The 22,206-nt window shown below is 51.7% G+C and overlaps 1 protein-coding gene across 1 annotated transcript in view; it reads right to left on the reverse strand.

Moving 5' to 3' along the window:
- Positions 1-5,419: 5,419 nt before the first annotated feature.
- LOC144948543 (uncharacterized) overlaps positions 5,420-22,206 on the reverse strand; it is a 74,746-nt gene continuing 57,959 nt past the window's right edge. The window contains exons 26-38 of the mRNA XM_078878113.1: positions 22,009-22,183; positions 20,646-20,781; positions 20,234-20,359; positions 19,793-19,921; positions 18,039-18,075; positions 16,961-17,058; positions 15,771-15,895; positions 14,297-14,565; positions 13,010-13,109; positions 12,550-12,830; positions 11,722-11,805; positions 10,088-10,237; positions 5,420-6,001 (exon numbers count right to left, since the gene is read on the reverse strand). Coding sequence (XP_078734239.1) covers positions 5,997-6,001; positions 10,088-10,237; positions 11,722-11,805; positions 12,550-12,830; positions 13,010-13,109; positions 14,297-14,565; positions 15,771-15,895; positions 16,961-17,058; positions 18,039-18,075; positions 19,793-19,921; positions 20,234-20,359; positions 20,646-20,781; positions 22,009-22,183 — 1,715 coding nt within the window. The 3' untranslated portion in view covers positions 5,420-5,996. The remainder of the gene's footprint in view (positions 6,002-10,087; positions 10,238-11,721; positions 11,806-12,549; positions 12,831-13,009; positions 13,110-14,296; positions 14,566-15,770; positions 15,896-16,960; positions 17,059-18,038; positions 18,076-19,792; positions 19,922-20,233; positions 20,360-20,645; positions 20,782-22,008; positions 22,184-22,206) is intronic.

The raw sequence follows: 22,206 nt of genomic DNA on the forward strand, positions 1-22,206 counted from the left end.
GGGGGGGTGGTTGGCCAGCACCACGCCCGGCCGCCTTTGTCTCCCTCGTGGCGATGTTTACACATCACACTAAGTAAGAATTTTTGGCCAAGTCGACCTAGGGAAGGTCCTGGACCGGTTCAGATAATCGTCACTGGTAGTGATCGCGAGCGGGAAATCAAACTCGGGTCGCCGGGTTCGTCGCCCAGCGCGCTAACCACTGCGCCACCGCTCAACACACAGAATCCAGCCGTCTTTTTCTCCCCCTGTGCTGATTGTGGACGACACCAAGTAATCATTTACGGCTGAGTCGACCTAGTGGAAGCTCAGAGGGTGCTGATGCTCGTGTCATTCGCCACGAATGCCATAGCCGTCGTCAGCAACTGAACACGGATGGCTGGGTTCTGAGCACAGAATGGTAATCACTCCCTCGATAGGCTCACATAGAGACCCATAGACTCACATAGAGATTCATAGACTCACACAGAGATCCACAGACTCACACAGAGATCCACAGACTCTGAAACCCATAGACTCACATAGAGACCCATAGACTCACACAGAGATCCATAGACTCACAGAGAGATCTATAGACTTACATAGAGACCCACAGACTCACAGAGAGATCCACAGACTCTGAAACCCATAGACTCACAAAGAGATCCATACTCACACAGGAGATCCACAGGCTCACAGGAGATCCACAGGCTCACAGAGATCCATATACTCATAGAGATGCATAGACTCACATAGAGACCCACAGACTCTGAAACCCATAGACTCACAAATAGATCCATAGACTCACACAGAGATCCACAGACTCACAGGAGATCCACAGGCTGAGAAAGATCCACATACTCATCGGGATGCATAGACTCACATAGAGATCCACAGACTCGCCTAGAGATTATTGTTGTTGTTGTTTGACTTGCATCCCACTGGGATTTTTGCACACAGCGTTGGTGTACGGTGCTTTTTCTGCAATATTTTGCTGTCTTTTCTTGGATTTTCTGTTTGCACTTAGTCACATAGTCACTTTAAGATGTTTTCTTGTTCATGTTTTTGTTTTTTTGTTTGTTGCGGTTGCACCCGATTCAAGAGCCGAATGGCTCACAGGGCTATACCTAATAAATGAACTTGAACTTGAAAATGTCGCAGTTCCAGTCGTCTCCTCCTCTTCCTCTCTGACTGCAGCGCACATCGGCGCCGGTGCCGTTCTATCGGAATCCGAAGGACGTCTTTCATTGATTCTCCCGCGCGTCTGAACGTCCTTTTAGAGTTCAATTTGTGCTGGTTTCTAATTCATATTATGTTGCATCTAATGAATGAAGAGCACGCGCGACACGTGTGAAACACAGCACACGCATCCACGCACGTGCAGGCGAGGCCCCTCCGTTTGAAGGCCGGCGATGTGGCCCCGTGCCGCTTCATGAGCAATTTCTCACAAATGTCAAACTATGAAATATAAAATCCAATTTGATGGTGAGTTAATTCTGACCGTAATTGCTTTTTCCTCTTTTGGGGGCCATAGCCAATTTCCACAGATAATGTATCATAACTGGATGTTAAACTATACAGGGTGATTTCATTCATAGATAACCCCCCCCCCGCCCTGATTGGTAATGACCTCAAACATTCATTATCTGTTTTAATGCCACAACGTAGAGCCAATGTTGTGTCAACTTTGGGTCAACGTTGGGTCAACGTAGAGCCAACGTAGAGCCAACGTTGGGTCAACGTTGGGTCAACGTTGCGTCAACGTAGAGCCAACGTAGAGCCAATGTTCATGTGGTTTTTGAAAAAAACAGTTTGTAAATTTCGCCGAGGCCAGTAGCTTTTCCTTCTTTAAATATTTTAATGTCATCGACTCTGACTTCTCACACGTCATCCTCTTAAGTTATACAGTACACATACACATATATGGTCAACAGCAGAAAACAAAGATACCTAACATCTGCATCGTTCTCCGACATATTGTACGCAATATTTTACCGCAAGCGCGAGTCCGCGCATTACGCAGCATGGTAACGATTGCAAGGTGGACAGGGGGTCGGGTACATGCGACACGATGGTCAACCACAGCAGGAATGTACAAGGCATGCTCCAAAACTTAAAGGCGTCCTTCAATGCTGTAGTTTCAACTGGTCATCGCTCAATCTTGATTTGAAGCTTTCGTGACTGCAGGAATCCATACTCTTTGGTTCTTTCGGTAAAGTCACGTGGGTAGAAAGTAAACAATTTAATAAATCACGACGTTTTGGGGGCAACGCAAGCGTCCGTCATAAGGTAGGAAAACATGTTTTAAAAAAATCTGCATCAGCAGCAGGCCATGCTTTCCCACCTGATGACGGACGCTTGTGTTGCGCCCGAAACGTCGTGATTTTAAACATTTTATTTTCTACCCACGTGACTTTACCGAAAGAACCAAAGAGTTATGGCCAGCGCTCACCAACGCCGTGGCAGCGTCTCCAGAGATTCGTCACGAGGCAACTCACGAAGCCGTCCGCTCCACCGGCTCGCTCACTCGCCAACCTCGACATGAACTCATAACCAATGCTGATCAACTCATCCGTCATTCGACAGACAGAGAGAGAGAGCGAAGTGACAAGAGATTCAGTGCAGGGCACACACCGTGCCACCTCTCATGAAACGGTCTCTGTGGACAGCTATGAGTCGACGGTGGAAATTACACGTTTCCTAAGCTGGGGGAAGGGGGGATGGGTGCACTGTTGATTCCCACAAAGTGGTACTCATTTTTTTTGCCCCGGCAGGGATGATGAGCTGAGTCGACCCCCCCCCCCCCCCCCCTCTGGCCTGGGATTTGAACTCGCAACCCTTCCAGCCGGCAAGTCGGCAGCCCCGACCCGGCTGCCACTTCTCAACCGTAGCCGTTTATCAGAATTCCGACGCGGGGATTATCGGGAAGTCGCTAAAATATTATCGCCTACAAATGGCTACGCGGCGTTACTACTCGGTTAATAACTCGGAAGAAGAACAAAATAAAAACGACGCACGGACAGGGCATGCGCATCATTAAATATAATACATTACCACAGTTACATTTACAGCATGCATTCGCCGGCGATGGAACGCAGTGGTTATGGAAAAGTCGAGCTGCGTGGAGTGCATTGTATTTATAGCGTTTTATACAAGGGACATACACAACATTTAAACATCACGACTGCCTCAGTTTGTCGAACGTCTGCTGTTGGTTATAGCCGGCACTTTCTTCAAACGCAACGAAACATTTTTATGTTACCAGGCAAGGCCTACTGAGCTACGTAGCTCATTTTCAGAGGCGTCCTGGCCACAAATGATGGCCCAACGATGTGGCTTGTCATCGTGTGGACATTTAGAGCAGCCAAATCATCTAAGCACACGCGCTTCTAAATGGAGTGTAACAAAATCGGAGGACCCAGAGAAAAATTCACACGACCTCGGAGAGACAGAGAGAGAGAGAAGACATGCAAACTACAAATATACAGCAGGCGTCAGGGTTGGGATTGAACCCATGACCTCCTGCATACCAGGCGAGGGAGATTAACATCTTTGTACCACTGCACATCCGAGCCGTGCCGGCGTGGCTAATCGGGTCAGGAGGCGTCCGGTTTTTTTCCACTACAGGAGCCGAGCCGCGCCGCTGACGTGACACCAACGAGTGAGCGCGTCCCCTCCTGGCCCTGCTTGGCCCCAAGCTAGATTCAGATTGCCCTGCGCTTTGGTTCCGGCTCGGCACGGCAAAGAGGCAGTCGGGGGGGGGGGGGGGGAAGAAAAAAACATCCGTACCAAGAGGGGCCCAACGGCTCTAGCTCAGCTCGGATATGCCAGTGGAGAAGCGCCATCAGCGGAAACACGCGTGCTGGCCCGCGGACCGACCAGCAGCTCTTCCGCAAGCAATGGGGAAAGTGGACGGCGTCGCACTTTGATTGTTTCTGCGTCAGCACCGCCTGCCGCCGTTCGCATCGCGATGTTGGTGCAGCGCAGAGAGCCGGCGGCAAAAGCGGCCTGGACGCGAATTACTCTCGCCTGCTGGTCGCTGCACTCGTTTGTGCCGAATCACGAGACTTGCTGCCCACCTGGAGGCGATGAATCTCCCAACACAGGTGCCAATGATTTGTCCCGGTTGAGCCTCACCGAGTCTCAAGGGTTAGATTTTTGTTTATAATTCCAAGAGAGGGTGATGCTCACGTTGCGATGTTTGGCCACGCGTTCCACGCGCAAACGAGGCGTTTTAGGGCTCTTCGCGCGGAATGAGGCCGGAGAACTGGGAGAAAACGCCGCACTCGCGCTGCCGGCTCTACCCCGGCACACCTCGCAGCAGCCTCGGACCTACAACACCTGGCAAGCCCCTGGTGCTCGCCCTTCCACCTACTTGTGTATCCCATCAGGCTCAAGGCCTCTGTGATGAGATGGGGGTGCATTTGAGGTGGGGGAGGGGGAATGGTTCATGGGGAAGCCTCCCATTGATTTCCTAGCCCCATGGGGTCCGTGCCATCCAAGTTACACCACCACTTCAAATCAAGATTACACCACCACTGTTTGGGAGGTTAGGCAACAGCACAAAATAACTGACCTTGCATTTAAGTTAAAAGCGCTTTAACGGGGGGGGGGGGGGGTTGGTTCAATAAACAAATTCTCATCTCCCTACTCTGGCTGGCATTGTGCTAACGTTTGCTGAATTTCCACGCAATCTGCGAGGAAGATTTTAGCTGCGTGTCCCAAGTGGTGGTGGTGCAGCGTTTCTGCCGCTAACGACTCTACCATCTGTTTTCAATTTGCGCCGATGAGTCCCGCTTCAGCGGAATGTCCCTAAATTGAAACCAATTGGCGGCAACCATCATTACGATAGGCACAGACTCTGAGCAATTATCCCTCTCCAATTATCATCGCTGGGCAGTTCTCGTTTCGAGCCATCGTCAGTCCTTGAAGGCGTTGCTAGAAACTCCACATGCCTATGGGCGGGACCAGATTTTAATTTTAAAAAATTTCGGAGTACTGGACAATTGTTTCCTTCCCACCAAATGGCGAAATTTCATCAATTGGCACTCATTTTACCGACCCTGTTAGAATGATGATGATGACTATGACACCATGGCGACGATGACGACGATAATGACGGTGATAATGATGACGACGATGATGACGGTGATGATGATGACGGTGATGATGATGACGACAACGATGACAGTGATGACGACGATAATGACAGTGATGATGACGACGATAATGACAGTGATGATGATGACGACAATGATGACAGTGATGATGACAGTGATGATGATGACGACGATGATGACAGTGATGATGATGACGACGATGATGACAGTGATGATGATGACGACGATGATGACGGTGATGATGATGACGATGATGATGACAGTGACGATGATGACGACGATGATGATGACGACGATAATAACAGTGATGATGATGACGACAATGATTAAAGTGATGAAGATGAAGACGATTATGACAGTGATGATGATGACGACGATGATGACAGTGACGATGATGACGACAATGATGATGATGACGACGATGATGACAGTGATGACGATGACAGTGATGATGATGATGACGAGGCTCAATTAACTCTTGCCAGGAGTTGAACTCACGACCTCGGCAATCGCGGGCGTGGTGCTTCACCGAGCGAGGCGTCCACCCCCGTTACACTACGCTAGCTCGCTCGCGAATATTTACACATATCTGTAACAAGCACAGCCAGGGAGGACTAACCCGACGGGGGGGGAGGGGGGGGGGCAAAAGTCCTTAGCCGCTCCTCGCGACGTGACGAGGACCGCGTGGCGACCGGAAGTCTAAGCAGCTCCGACCGAAGAGAAGCGGCTCGTTCCTGGATGTGCCAAACGAATTCACTGGTGCTGGAGGTGGCGGTGGATGTGGATCGGCGGTGGATCCCGAGTCCGTCCCTCGCGTTGTGGCGATCCTTGGTAGGGGGCTGCTGTTTGTGGAATAATCTGGTCCTTGTAGAGTCGACGGAAATTGCATCAGCGTGGGCTTTAGCCTGGAAGAGAAAGAATAAGACACGAATCGAATCAATTCAGGTTCACGAAATTCTCATCGCGCAAGTCTACCGCGAAGGTCTTACGATTCACATATATAGTCTGCAGACGGTGCCCATGTATGGTTAATGCGCCCACAGCATTATCCAGGGCGGCCGCGAGGTCCGAACCGCGAACATCTGCAACGAGCCACGACGCGTGCGTCACCGCCACGCCACCGAATACAATTTCATTTGCTCACTTTCACCGTCCGTTGTTCATAATCATGTTCGAAAATGGAATTTTAAAATTAAAATGCCTTGTCACGCGTCGTCAATCTAGCGTCATGGCAAGATAGTTTAATTTGACCTTTGATATTGAAATCCAAAAAACTCCGTCTCTTCGTGTCGAGCAGAACCAAAGCCAATTTCACTGGTGAACAGCGACGTCTGAATAAATATCCAATCGCACATCCCATCACGGCGCCTGTAGCATCACAGTGGGGCAACGTTGATCCCACTCTGCCCCATTGCATCGCACACCCGCAGCATCAAATCTGGACAAAAGTTGATCCCACTCTGCCCCGTTGCATTCAATGCCTCCTGCATCAAATCTGGGCAAAGTTGATCCCACTCCGCACCATTCCATTAAACACCTGCAGCATCAAAGCTGAGTAACATTGATCCCACTCTGCCCCGTTGCATTCAACACCTCCGGCATGAGAGCTGGGCAAAGTTGATCCCACTCCGCCCCGTTGCATTCAACACCTCCGGCATGAGAGCTGGGCAAAGTTGATCCCACTCCGCCCCGTTGCATCGCACACCCGCAGCCTCACAGCCGGCGAAAAAGACAGCGCTGGACGCCCTCTTGGGGTTGGAGGACCCAATGTTTTGGGCCACGCGATCCCACCGCGAAATTGGTAAGGTTTGTCACTTAAACAATTTTGTCCACACGTCGCGTGGTGTCTTCACGTTGTTGTTGCCCATGACCCGAAGGGTCAAAGGTCAAACGCTCCGTCGAGTCAAAATGTCTTTGTTGTCGTTGATCGCTCGCGCGGATGAGACGATATGCGTCTCTCGAGTTCTCTCCCGTGGTTAAACTGACTGAACTTGAAACTTAAAACGTGGCCATCTCGTGGCATTCATGTGCGATCGGTGGGCCCATTATCCCTTCGGCGGCGCCTCTTGCCTTCCCGCTACAGGACAGCAAGACTAGAAACATAATGACCCAAAGACGTACGGGGTTCTGCAGGAGGAAGGCGATAAGAGAAATGCATCCACACTTCCAGCGAGGCTGTGACAGCAGGCTGGAAAGGATTGCATTTTGCAGCCTCATCATTTCACAATTCGCCGTCAGAGGGTACTGCACGCGGGGGTAAATGCGCCGGTTCTGTCGGGGCCGTGTTTCTTTACGATTCCTGCACCCGGGAGTCAAATTTTATTGAGCAAATGGGTTTCAGCCACTGCCGGTTCTGCTGTGATTTGGAGCCCTCGGTGGCATCAGGACTCACGGCCCTCTCTGATCCTCACAGCCCCCCACTGCCTTTATGCTGCACGGGGGGGGGGGGGGGACAGACTGAAGGCAAATGACTGTGAGCGCTCATCACTGGCAGCACGTACACCGTGATCAGGCACGACAACTCAGTACGGTGTCGGCGGAGGGCGATGGGAGTTTTTTTGCCTGACCAATGCGAAGCAGCCCAACCATTATAGAAGGCTGTTTGACGACCGCCGTTTGGTCGATGGAGTGTGCAAACCTCGGCTCGTCACGTGACCTACGCCTGCGATCTGATCGGAAGTTATCCAAAGCAAAGGTTGTTTTGGGCTGGATCACGTAAATCTAAATGTGTTGTTAAACCCACCACCACCTGACACAGCCAATTGGTAAGGTTTGTCACGTAAACACAACGCGGCAATTAGTTACTAATTCAGCACACCGGTGTGTTGGAGAGTAAGCCCACAACATTTCCAATGCGAGTACGTTTCGCCGGCGATTATAACCAGCTTCATCAGGCGATAGTCAGAATTGTGGAGTATTCCTCCTGTGTTTTGGTCTTAAATAGATGGGTTAAAGGCGATGTTATCGCTGTGGGCCTATGAGGTGCAGAGGGGGGTTGATGTTGTCATATAAATTACAATGCAAGAAGTTAATGGGAGAATATGCCCTACATATTACTGGTTGGGCTAATCACAGTTAATCAACATGCATAATGTATTCACATTGTACATAATACATGCACATTATGTATGTACATTTTGTTCATCTAAGAGTATGCATAGAATATGCAGTGCCTAATCTTGGTTGCTCACAGTTAATCAGAATCCAGTGGTATGCTCGGTTTTTACGAGTTAGTTTGTTACACACCTCCACAGCAGCTATGTACACATGAAGTCACTGCTAATCTAAGAGAGTGCACAGAATATTATTGGCTGCTCAGCGCATATTATTGGCTGCTCACAGTTGCTCGACATACAATGGAATCTTGATTTGAAGCTTTCGTGACTGCAGGAATCCATGCTATTTGGTTCTTTCGGTAAAGTCACGTAGGTAGAAACAATAAAAGAAATCACGACGTTTCGATCGCAACGCAAGCGTCCGTCATCGGGCGGGAAAAATCAAATCCAGTGGTGGAACTGCGGTCGAAACGTCGTGATTTATTTTATTTTTCTACCTACGTGACTTAACCCAAAGAACCAAAGAGTATACAATGGAATTCTGTCTTTAAATCCTTTATATTAAGTTCGCTTGCTTGCGTGCTTGCGTGCTTGCTTGCTTGCTTACGACCGTGCAAATCTTTCGGTCGTTTTTTAACCCACTTCCCGTGATCCAATCGAGCTGACATTTTCCACACAGACTCGTTGTGCGTGACAATTAATGTTCGTGAAATTTTGTAAAATATTTAATTACCAATTGCTTAATGCTGGCAGACAATCATCTGACCCATAGGTGGCAGCCATCTCAAGCCAGAGGACGAGAGGACTCTAGCCGCCACGCATATAAAGGATTTAGAGTGAAAAACTTAGTTTTTACGGGTTAATCTTTTTCTTAGTTAGTTAGTCATCCACCTTCCACACCTCCGACTAGCACGGATGGCAGCAGCCATATAGATATTAAGTCACATTAACTCGACGTATGGCGACCTGCCTAGGTATGCCATTGAGCAGTGTGTTACTTATTCTTGGTTCTTTCGGTAAAGTCACGTAGAAGGGAAATAATAAAATAATAAATAATAAAACATAATAAAAATTCTCACGACGTTTCGGCCACAACGCAAGCAAGCCGTCCTCGTTGTGGCCGAAACGTCGTGAGAATAATTTTATAATGTTTTATTTTTATTATTTTATTATTTCCCTTCTACGTAGCTTTACCTAAAGAACCAAGAATATGAATCCCTGCAGTCACGAAAGCTTTAAATCGAAAGTGTATTACTTGATTATAGGCTTCCAAGCAGCATTTAGCCTGTAGCTATCAAAATGGTTACAGTTATTTTTTAGTTTCTCTCAATTTCAATAGATTCTCAAATTAATCTTGGCTAGTCGTAACTAGTTTTACACAAAATCTCAACATTACTAAAATCAATTGAGTGTCCTTGTTGGCACGCGTATTCTTCCACGGCTCACAGTTGTGCGTTGAGAGTATTTAATAATTTCTTTGGTGTTCTTACTGATCATTAATCCCATCTGACCAACATAGCATTTGCCAAAGCAGCAATTAATCCGGGACACCTTCTGTTGATAGCTTCGGTAATTCATCTTCAGCACCAGATACTAGTTTTAGTTTTTTATGTACCATGCCAAATCTCTCTCGGATGTTTCGCCTTGTTTTGAAAGACATTGCACTCACCGCAGAGAACTGTAACGACACAACCGCACTCTACGATAGCTGGCGCCAAACTGTGCCACACACGCCCTCCCTCCTGCATGGCCTTGCGGGAGCTTCGGTACCCATGAAGCTGTTTCATTTTATTTACTTCCTCCGGTTCCGTTCTGACGGCGTACATCATCAGCACGGGAAAGAGCTAAGTCTCTGCCCTTGACTACCGTCCCGTGGCCCTGCCAGGGCTCTGTACCAACGACCCTCGCAACACGGACGCCTTGCACCACACCCACCTATTGGCTTGACCGAGTTGTTGAGGCTCGTGACGTCGGTCTGCTCGGTGGAATGAGACGTGCCGCTGCAATGCGACAGCCGCTGTTTCTGCTTTCGCGTCAGCAGCAGTGTTGACCTGTTCCCCGAGGAGTACCCCATTTTTCCATCAGCTGAGCAGACGGACGGAGGGAGGGAGGGGTTGGAGGGATGGAGGAGTGTTGGGTGGGGGGGGCAAAAAAGAATCGCGTAAACTTTAGCTGAAAGCCTCGGTTTCTGATTAAAACCGTTTCGTAAACCGTCATCACGAAAACTCCGGTCAGCCTGGCAGCGGCAGCAGCGGCTTTTGGCTAAAATAAAAAAGACGGTTACCGCATCGCACGCTTTCAGATGCGCTTCTACGGCCGTCTGGAACGCTCTTCCTTCCGATAATAGGAAGCCACCAGAGCAATGATTTTTAAAATCTAAATTGTCCTTCCCCCGCACCTCCGATCAGCGCGGATGGATAAGCACGGTGCGGAAGAAGAAGTTGACCATACATGCATAATGCATCTCATCTCTCGTGTTGCGAACCACAGTGTGTGCCAAAGGGCAAATTGCCTCAAGCCGATGTTCCAAAAGCACCACTCCCCCAACGTGGCAGTCACTCACACGCGCTGATTAATCTCTCAACGAGTGCGGGGGCCGTGCTGGCGGCAGCAGCGGATGCCACCACGGGAGCAACGCCAAAGCTGCGGCGTGCCTCGGCGCACAGGGGAAGGGGGCACCTGTTTAACACGTGTAGGCTTTCGCGACCAATATTATTCATAATCAACGTTTTTGGGTTTAGATCGCGTTATTTATAAATGTGTCGTAACCCTCCACCACCCGACACGGCCAATCAATTCTGGCGAATTGCCCGATGATGCTGGATGCAATTACCAGCGAAACGTCGTACTCAAATTGTAAATGTTGTGGTTTCACGCTTCAACACACCGGTGGGCTAAAGCAGTGAACTATTTGTCTTTTGTCAACGTGACACTTTTTTACTGATTGGCCGTGTCGGGTGGTGGAGGGTTACGACACATTTATAAATAACGCGATCTAAACCCAAAAACGTTGATTATGAAGGGGGCACCGCTCGGTGAATTGGCCATGTACGGTGCAAAAGAAGTTCGGGATGCGTACAAGCAACACCAGGATCAACTTTTGCCCGTGGCCCTTAAGCACCTGTGCGTGGCTGGCAGGAGGCTGAATGAACACGTGCGCGGCGTTTCGCACGCTCGAGGGAAAAAAAGTCGTTAAATCGCAGGCAGCCGTACGCGAGAGGCTTATTGATGTGTTTGTTTGACCAGGTTAAGGCCCACAGGGCGATATTGCTTCCTTTTTCAGAAGCGATCCGGCCACGAATGATAGCTCAACAAAGTGGCTTATCACGCGGGAAAATGATAGTAACGGCCAAATACTCCGAACGCGTGACGTTGTTTCTAAATGCGGATGGAAAAACCGGAGGACCCGGAGAAAAAACCCACACTGCCCCAGGGAGAACACGCAAATTCAATATTTACAGCAGGCGTCAGTGCCGGGATCGAACCCACGACCTCCTGCATACCCGGCGAGGGAGTTAACATCTCGCCGCCGTGGCTTGGCGTGGGGCGCGCAGGGCGCGCGCACTTACAGTATTTCCCGCAGCAGAAGAACTTCTTCCACTGGTAGCGAACGTTCTCCCGGAGCGCGCAGTGGAAGATGAAGATCATGAACCCTGGCGGGGTGGGGTGGGGTGGGGTGGGGGGGGGCACAACAACCAAAGGGGCACGGAACGTCAACGGCGCCATTCGGGTGCTCGCTCCCCGCTCACTCCACACTCTCCACTCACTCCCCGCTCATTCCACACTCTCCACTCACTTCACACTCTCCACTCACTCCCCGCTCGCTCCACACTCTCCACTCACTCCCCGCTCCCCGCTCGCTCCCCGCTCGCTCCACACTCTCCACTCACTCTCCGCTCGCTCCCCGCTCACTCCACACTCTCCACTCACTCCCCGCTCGCTCCCCGCTCACTCCACACTCTCCACTCACTCCCCGCTCCCCGCTCGCTCCCCGCTCGCTCCACACTCTCCACTCACTCTCCGCTCGCTCCCCGCTCACTCCACACTCTCCACTCACTCCCCGCTCGCTCCCCGCTCGCTCCCCGCTCGCTCCCCGCTCACTCCACACTCTCCACTCCCCGCTCACTCCACACTCTCCGCTCACTCTCCGCTCACTCTCCGCTCACTCTCCGCTCACTCTCCGCTCACTCTCCGCTCTTCGATCGCTCCCCGCTCACTCCCCACTCCCCGCTCGGACCAGTTCAGATAATCATCACCGGTGATGGCCGTGAGCGGGAATCGAACTCGGGACGCCGGGGTTCGTAGCGCAGCGCACTACCCGCTACACCACCACTCCCCAAGCACACACACGCACGCACGCTTGCTCGCTCTACCGCCGCCCACCAACCCCGACCGACCTTGCAGCGTGTTGAAGATGATGAAGAGGTAGATGAAGGCGAGCTTCTGGGGGCCGAAGCCCAGGAAGGCGAAGGCCCAGGTGATGCCGAGCAGGAATGTGAGGCTCACGCTGCCGCGGAGCTCGCGCGCCACGCTCGAGTGCTTCTCCTTGCCGTGCTTGCGCTTCTGCTGGCAGATCTGGCGCAGCACCACTACGAACATGCTCAAGTTGAGGCAGAAGACTAGGCAGAAGTAGCCGGCCACCGCCACGTAGAACACCACGTCCACCCGGATCCAGCAGCTGCAGGGGGTGGGGGGGGGGGATGCGACGGGAGACCAGGGTCAGGTTATAATGCGGCATAGCCAGCAGTACACCTGCATCACAGGTCACGTGAGGCATAGCCTGCAGCAAACCTGCATCACAGGTCACGTGCAGTGTAGCTACTGGTGCCTGTGATCCCGGGTTCTCTGGGTACTTACAAGTCGTCTCTCTCTCGATAGTTCGTAGAATTGGTTTCTCCTTTCCCGTAAAATTTTCTGTCTATAGCCACCAGAACCGCAACGACAACGGCCGGGACACCTGCAAGGAGAAGACGCAAACACACGGGGACACAATAAAGACAAAGATCCCCCGTATAGCCTGTAACAGACTGTAGGGGCAAGTGCTGTGAGCGAGCGCCTATGAAGGCCGGCAAAGCACACGAGGGGGTGGGTGGCCAACACCACGCCGGGCCGCCTTTGTCTCCCCAGTGGTGAATGTTTACACATCGCACCAGGTACTCATTTGAGGTCGAGTCAACCTCGGGGAGGCCCAGGAGCGGTTCAAATATTCATCGCTGGTGTTGGCCGTGAGCGGGAATTGAACTCGGGTCGCCGGTTTTGTGGCACAGATCACTATCGACGACACTACCGCTCCCCAGACACACACAGAGACACAACCACAGAGACACGTGCACAGACACACACAGAGACACAACCACAGAGACACGTGCACAGACACACACAGAGACACAACCACAGAGACACGTGCACAGACACACACAGAGACACAACCACAGAGACACGTGCACAGACACACACAGAGACACAACCACAGAGACACGTGCACAGACACACACAGAGACACAACCACAGAGACACGTGCACAGACACACACAGAGACACAACCACAGAGACACGTGCACAGACACACACAGAGACACAACCACAGAGACACGTGCACAGACACACACAGAGACACAACCACAGAGACACGTGCACAGACACACACAGAGACACAACCACAGAGACACGTGCACAGACACACACAGAGACACAACCACAGAGACACGTGCACAGACACACGAAGACAGATACACAGAGACACCCACAGACACTTTCCCCATCCCACTGCCACTCATCCCACCACCACTCACACCACCCCATCTCAACACCACTCACCCCATCCCACCACCACTCACCCCACCACCACTCACCCCACCCCACCACCACTAACCCCACCCCACCACCACTCACCCCATCCCTCCACCACTCACCCCACCCCACCCCACCACCACTAACCCCACCACCACTCACCCCACCCCACCACCACTAACCCCACCCCACCGCCACTCACCCCACCCCACCACCACTCACCCCACCCCACCCCACCACCACTAACCCCACCCCACCACCACTCACCCCACCCCACCCCACCACCACTAACCCCACCCCACCACCACTCACCCCACCCCACCACCACTCACCCCATCACCGCAGCCAACTCACCCCATCCGACGATGCAGAACTTGAGGATGTAGTTGCGCACGTAGGTGTTGAAGACCTTGACGACGGCCAGGTAGAGGTGAACGGCCTCGAGTCCCATCCAGGTGAAGGATGCGAGCAGCGAGTAATGCAGCAGGGCACCGGTGGCGACGCACAGGCCTTCGATGTTGAACCACGCGATCCACGCGTCCAGCATGAACAGCAGGTTCAGCAGCAGCAGCGCTGCGCACAGGTTCATCAGGATCTTGGACGGGTGATCCGTGCGGATTTTCCTGCAAGGGAGGGCGGTTCCGCAGATCGACATCGCGGTCGTCATGGCCGCAGCCTCGTTGTGTTCACTCCGCGCCTCTCCACGAGCCATCCGTGAGCGCTGCTACAATAATACAGGTAGGAACAACAGGTTCCACACTGCCCACCAGGGATTATTTGTCTGTCGTGCATATGGGGAGGGGAGGGTGGGGGGTGGGGGGGTGGGGCTGGGTGGAGAGGGGCTGGGTGGGGAGGGGCTGGGTGGGGAGGGGAGGGTGGGGAGGGGCTGGGTGGGGAGGGTGGGGCTGGGTGGGGGGTGGGAGGGGTAGGGCTGGGTGGGGAGGGGCTGGTCACCTCGTGGTGCCCTTATAAAACTCAACGTTTAACCTACACACTACACTACACACGACACGATACACTACACTTATACAGGTAGGAACAACAGGTTCCACACTACCCACCAGGGATTATTTGTCTGTCTGTCGTGCACAATTGCGCCGTCCAACCAAGTTCCTACCTGCCCGCTCCGAAGGAACGTGTTTATTAGTAGTGATGAAACAAAGAGTAGGCTGTGCCCGTTCGGGTAATAATACACCAAATAGACACCGATCTCACGGTGACAAGTCTGAGTTAACCACACATGCCGCTTGAGGTAAAACATTCGCCAACAAACACGAGTTGATAATAATGTACGGATTATCCTTGGGACTGAGTGGCCTGCACCAGAGACGAACATTCTATGGGTTGCCTTTGGCCAGAGGCAGACTAGGACTACAATAATAACAATAACAACAATAACGGATGATCTTCTTGGTTCTTTCGGTAAAGTCACGTAGAAGGGAAATAATCAAATAATAAAAATAAAACATTATAAAATAATTCTCACGACGTTTCGGCCACAACGCAAGCAGCCGTCCTCAGGTGAAGAACAGGTCTGTCGGAAAGACAGCGTCTGTCTTTCCGCAGCGTCTGTCTTTTCGAAATAGCCCTGTTCTTCACCTGAGGACGGCTGCTTGCGTTGTGGCCGAAACGTCGTGAGAATATTATTATGTTTTATTTGTATTATTTTATTACTTCCCTTCTACGTGACTTTACCGAAAGAACCAACAAGATGAATCCCTGCAGTCACGAAAGCTTTAAATCGAAAAATAACAGATGACTCGATTTGCCCTGCTTATATGAACATTCGGCTGGGGGAGGGGGGGGGGGTGGATGGATGGGGACTCACTCGAAGGTGATGTAGGTGACGAGTGTGATACCGAGGAAGATGGTTGAGAGGCCGGAGCCGATGTAGGTGATGAAGCTGAGGGATTTCTCGATTGCTTCCGAGTACTTTGGGCCCGGAGAGAAATCCTGGTCGGGCAGAAAGAAACAAGACGACGCGGCGACGCACACGACAAGCGGAATCAGAATCTTTATTTGGGCCGCCGGAAGAATCCGGTGTAAGTGGTGGTGCTCGTTCTTCACAGATGTCCAATTGGTGGCGGGTCAGCGGGTTACAACGACAAGCATCCGTAGCGTCAGAAGAAAATGCATTTTGAGTTGACAGTGTACATTCGCAGCATCACCTCAATCGCCTCCTTCAAGAGAGACTTAAAAACGCACGTCTACAATCATGCTTTTGAGCGACTCTGAGCTTGGCTCCGTGCCTCTGAGTTGCGGCCACTACGTCTGCAAATTTGCGCGCATTACAAATTGAACTATTACTATTAATGGAACAATCTTTTTATTCTGAAGCTTCCTTCATACTTCAAAGCACTATGCAAGAAAAAAATCTGAATCAGAATCAGAAGTTTATATCTCCAATAAAGCCTATTGAGTTATGAAGCTTTTTTTCGATGAAATCCAAACAAAATTCAGTGAAAATGTATAATAATAACGCCGCTTTTGGCAGAAGGGCCTCCACGACAGCGAGCTCTAGGACAGCCCCTCGAGAAGATGCTTCGGCCCGCCTATTTCACGCCGGAAGAGGTGGGAGTACTCGTGGAACGTCGGACATCGTGCCGAACAACACGCAGAAACAATTGGGGGAAAAAACCCCACGTTGGAGAGGTGCGCAGCAGCACCGCCACCGAAGAGAGATCCTGCGGAGTGGTAAATCATTCATCATCATCGTCGTCGTCATCGTCGTCATCATCATCGTCATCGTTGTGATTGCCGTTGTCATGGTCACGGTCGTCATCGCCGCGGTAACGCTCGTCATCATCACGGTCATCGTCGTCATGGTCGTCGTCATCGCCCACCACGGTCCTCATGGCAACGGTCGTTGTCGTCGTCGCGGTCACGGTTGTCGTGGTCACAGTTGCTGTGGTCACGGTCACCGTGGTCACAGTTGCCGTGGTCACGGTCACCGTGGTCATCACCACACGACCGCTGCAGCCATGGTAATGAGGCTGTCCATGCGCGCGCCCGCCTCACCAGCAGCAGAGCGAAGTGCGTCAGGTGGTTGCACTGGCACAGAGTCACGTTGTGGTCAGAGCCGCTGGGCACGGCGATGCACCCATTGCTGTTCCAGTCTGGCCAGAGGCAACACCACAGGGCATTCAAGTGGCATGTCGAGTTGATGAAAAAAAACAATGGGCTTGACTCCTTTTTCCAGCAATAAAACGGGAGGTATATTTATATTCTTGTTTCTTTCGGTAAAGTCACGTAGAAGGGAAATAATAAAATAATATAAAACAATAAAAATTCTCACGACGTTTCGACTGCAACACAAGCAATCATCATCAGGTGTGCAATACACAGCAAGAAAATTTGAAAACTTTTTTTTTAAAATTCAAATTTTCTTGCTGTGGATTTCACACCTGATGATGATTGCTTGTGTTGCAGTCGAAACGTCGTGAGAATTTTTATTGTTTTATATTTATATTATTTTTATTTCCCTTTTACGTGACTTTACCGAAAGAACCAAGAATATGAATCCCTGCAGTCACAAAAGCTTTAAATCAAAACAGGAGGTGTTAAGATGTTCGAACACCGTTCCCTACACCCCATCCATCCGCTGTACCCCCTTCACTGAAGTCCTTCGGCGTGAAGTACCGGGCTCGCGTTTTGTTGCAATGAGAACACACATACATATATATATAAAACGTGTTCGAACACCAAAAAGACACCTAGCGCAAGGCATCATCAAGTCTGCGTTAGCCACGCATCATGTTTGTGGAAAGACATGCAAACAAACGTGCTTTGGTAATAATCAGAAGATTGATTTATACTGGAGGAATCCGATGAGCTATAAAGCTCTGCTTTCACAGATCTTTGCATTTGTCTCCGAAAGCGATTGGCCTACACCTTCAGGGCCTTGCGTCGCCACCGGCGGCTAGGCCGCAGAACGAACGAACGCCGGAAAGGCGAACGGCACAAAGGCGTCATAGACATCGTCTCCCCAGGTGAATACCGGATTCACGTCGGAGCCAGGAGCCGGGAGAATTCGGACTTCGCAACAAACCCTTGCAAGCAAGAGAGAGAAAAGGAGTGTCACGTAAGCCATATTCACCTTTCTTGACGAAGTCCCAGTACACGCACTTGACGTTCTGAAACACAACACAGAGGGGGTGAATCGCAACAGAGCAACGCTGGGCACAGCAACACCACGGGGGGGGGGGGGGTCACTGAAGTGAGGGGTGCACGTGGGTGAGGACGGTAGAGGGTGGGGTGGGGGTGCTGGGGGGAAGGGGGTATTCCCCCTCCCCCACCTCCAACTCCCTGTACATCATACACCAGTGGTGTCCAACATGGACCAGTGGTGTCCCAATATGGACCAGTGGTTTCCCAACCTGGTTTTGAAGTATTCAAGTTCCGGGTTGGGATATCATTCAGTCCATCATCTCTACACGGCCGATAAGAAAATGACTACTGTGTAATCATCTGCAAAACGTCACGCTACTCGAATTGTAAACGTTGTGGGTTTACTCTCCAACACACCAGTGTGCTGAAGTATCACACCTGTCAACCCATTATCAGTGCCCTACCTTTTTACAGACCAATTCAGACCTTATTGGTCACCCCGTGCCCTACAAATCTCAACGTTCATCCTACAAAGTCCCATCGTCAAGGGAGAAAGACAAACAAATGGACACACTTTATTTTACCCGTATTTAAACGGCTGTATAGACCTGAACACTCAATTTCCCTGTACAAAAATACGGGGTAAACCGGATGTGGTGGACAGGTATGAAGGTTAAATTTCGATTTAAAGCTTTCGTGACTGCAGGTATTCATCTTCTTGGTTCTTTCGGTAAAGTCACGTATAATGGAAATAATAAAATAATTATTTTATTATGCAAAGCATTATTTAAAAAAAAAAATGTATTATGTTTAATTTATTTTATTTTATTATTTCCATTCTACATGACTTTCCCGAAAGAACCAAGAAGAAGAGGTATGAAGGTACTAACTAATTGTCACGTTTTGTTTACGTGACAGCATTTATATTTACGCAATATAATCCAAACTCCCCCCACCCCCCACTTTATTATGGATAATATTGCTCGCAAAAGCCTACTACTAAACCATGGACCCGTTTTGGAGCAAGTCAACAGTGATTGTTCCTCTGGTAGAGACTCAGCCCCGCCACTTGGAGGCGGGATGGACACCCGAGCCTCGACTGCTCACTCGGAGCTGCCGGAAATGAACACGGCGCCTCGGTCCCCCTGGTGGAGAGTCGCGGCACAGCTCTCGAGGTGAACCAAACCGTGCCCCGTGGTACTTTCATTTTAAACAATCTCGATTGAGAACTTCATGTCTTAGGGGCTGATTCTTGCGTTTAGTCTGTGCGTAAGTCGAATTGTTCGTAAGTCCAACTTTACTCCTCTCGATTCCAAACACGCTGTACGGCGTGTACACTAAACACGGGAATGGCTTTAAAAGTTGTTAAATCTCCTGTAGATGTAGATGCCACTGGTTCTTCACGTTCTGCAGATGCAGATGCCACCACCGCCATCTATTTCGCGGCAGTTGAACTTACGACGCTCGGTCCGAACAGGCAACTGGACATACGGACCAGGTTTGTTAGAATCTCTGAAAGTTCCTAAGTCGAATGTTCGTAAGTAGTGGAGTCCTTGCACACACATACACAATCCACTGCCCCAACGAATCCAGAAAGCCGAGGAGCTCGCTTCTTCTCCTATGCTGCCCTCGCAGAGGCTGAAACTTCCCTGCGTCCGGCCATGCACTTGCAGGGGGTTCGTTCGGCCCCCCGTCGTTGCCCCAGAGCCCATGGGAGGTTAGAGGTTTAGGAAGAGGACCCACCTTTATCATCCCCTCCACGGGATCCAGGGCGCTTTGGTTGGTGTGCCACAGCGTGATGTTGACCGGGTCCTTGAGGTTCGTGATGTTCGCCAGTTTTCCCACGCTCGCCGCCACCACGTAGCTCGACAGCTGTGCGAATACAATGCAACATCGAACGTCGTCATCACTGCTGTCATCGTCATCATCGTGATCTCCACTGTCGTCATCACCGCCGTCGCCACCGTCATCATCAGCCACTGCTGCTGCCACCGTCAGCACCACCATCACCGTCTTCATCAGCAGCACCACCACTGTCGTCATTATCACAGCCATCATCATCAGCAGCACCACTGCTATCATCATCATCATCACAATAACCATGCCTCGTTGCATGCCTAAGCAGCAGTCATTCTCTATGCGCTGCTGGAGTGAGGGTGCGCTGCGTGTGGGAGCGCCGCTTGCATTGGCCTGCGGGAAGAGCTTGGTGTTGTTGTAGACGGTGAACTGGGCCCGCGTCGCCATCGCCTTCTGAGCCGGGTCGAGCGAGTCCAGCAGGGAGGTCGGCAGCGACACCGATGTCTCCCCATCCTGCACCAGGAGACAACCATCACCGTCACCGCCATCATCATTGTCACCATCGTAACTGCCATCATCATGGGCGTCCGTGGCGAGATGTTACATAGAAAATTTGGCTGCTATAAATATCCACGTGATAAGCCACTTCTGTCAGCTATCATTTGTGGCCAGGTCGCATCTGATAAAAGAGCTATGTAGCTCAGTGGGCCTTAGCTGGTAAATTTATAGTTTAGTTCATCTTGCCTGACCTTTGGCTCTCGGTATGACCTTTGGCTCTCGGTATGACGCGACGGCTCACCTTGAACTCCTGCGGCTTCGAGCTGTCGCTCTCGTTCATCTTGGACACGAAGAGCAACAGGTTCTTCGTCGGGAGCGAGATGGTGGAGCTGGGGAAGTCGATCTTCTGCAGCAGGGTGTCGACCATGTGCAGCGCCCTGCAAACGGAGCGAGCGACTTCCGTTACCAAAACAACGTACCGCCGCGCGGTACGGGGGAGCTCGAGAGAAGCCTTTCCTCGACGGTACGTTGGGGGCGGCTCTCCCACGCCGGACAAAACGCCTCGGAAGTCGTGGGAGACCGCCCGCACCTTACCCCCCGCCGCACGCGACCTGCCGATCACGGATCGACGGACCGACCGACGCGGTGAACCCATTTACACCGTCGGGTGGACCGAGAAAGGCGATTTGAGAAACTTGCACCGTCGAATAAACTGCTAGGCCCCTGACCCCCCACCCCCCCCCCCCCGATAAGATGTATTGATTCAAAATAAACACTATATATTGTTTGTAATTAATGTAGGGCCCTATTTAAAAAGCTTGAATTTTCAGAAGAAGCCCCCCCCCACCCACTCCACCCCCCCCTTACTCCAAGCCACTGCCCTCCCACCTCGCCCCGCCACTGCCTCTGCGCCCTCCAATCGAGAATCTTCTTCTTCTTGTTGCTGTACGGGCGGCTGATGATGTAGACCCAGAGACGACAACTAAGCAAGTTCACATTCACGTGGTCAAGCACCAGGTGGCCGAGCCAGGAGCAGCAAGCGGAGCGGCCTATTGTCGCCGCGTTGCCTCCTCCTTCGTGTTGGTGGATCGTGGCGTTGCGTCGCTCCACGTTGCGACTACGGGCTTGCTCTGGGTGACCGCAGTAGCCCCCCTCCGGGATGGTGACGCACGCACTCACGAACGCACGCGCGAACGCACACACGAACGCACGCACGAACGCACGCACGAACGCACACACGAACGCACGCGCGAACGCACACGAACGCACACACGAACGCACACACGAACGCACGCACGAACGCACGCGCGAACGCACACACGAACGTACGCACGAACGCACGCACGAACGCACACACGAACGCACGCGCGAACGCACACGAACGCACACACGAACGCACACACGAACGCACGCGCGAACGCACACATGGACGCACGCACGAACGCACGCACGAACGCACACACGAACGCACGCGCGAACGCACATGAACGCACACACGAACGCACACACGAACGCACGCACGAACGCACGCGCGAACGCACACACGAACACACACGAACACACACGAACGCACGCGCGAGCGAACGCGCGAACGCACACACGAACGCACACACGAACGCACACACGAACACACACGAACGCACGCGCGAGCGAACGCCGCTCACTTCTCAGACGAGTTGGCCAGCGAGCTGGACGGCGCGTCCAGGATGCTGCTGAAGCGAGTGGCTACCATCTGTGCGCCCTTCACGGAGATGGTGGGGCTCTGCTCCAGCAGCGCCATTAGCCCGTCCATCTCCTTACTCACGTCCTCCGCCGACTTGCTGTCCATGTTCTCCAGCACTGCGCGGGGGCACGCGGTGGTG

The sequence above is a fragment of the Lampetra fluviatilis genome, chromosome 50, assembly GCF_964198595.1.
Source record: "Lampetra fluviatilis chromosome 50, kcLamFluv1.1, whole genome shotgun sequence".
In the NCBI taxonomy this organism is placed as follows: Eukaryota; Metazoa; Chordata; class Hyperoartia; order Petromyzontiformes; family Petromyzontidae; genus Lampetra; species Lampetra fluviatilis.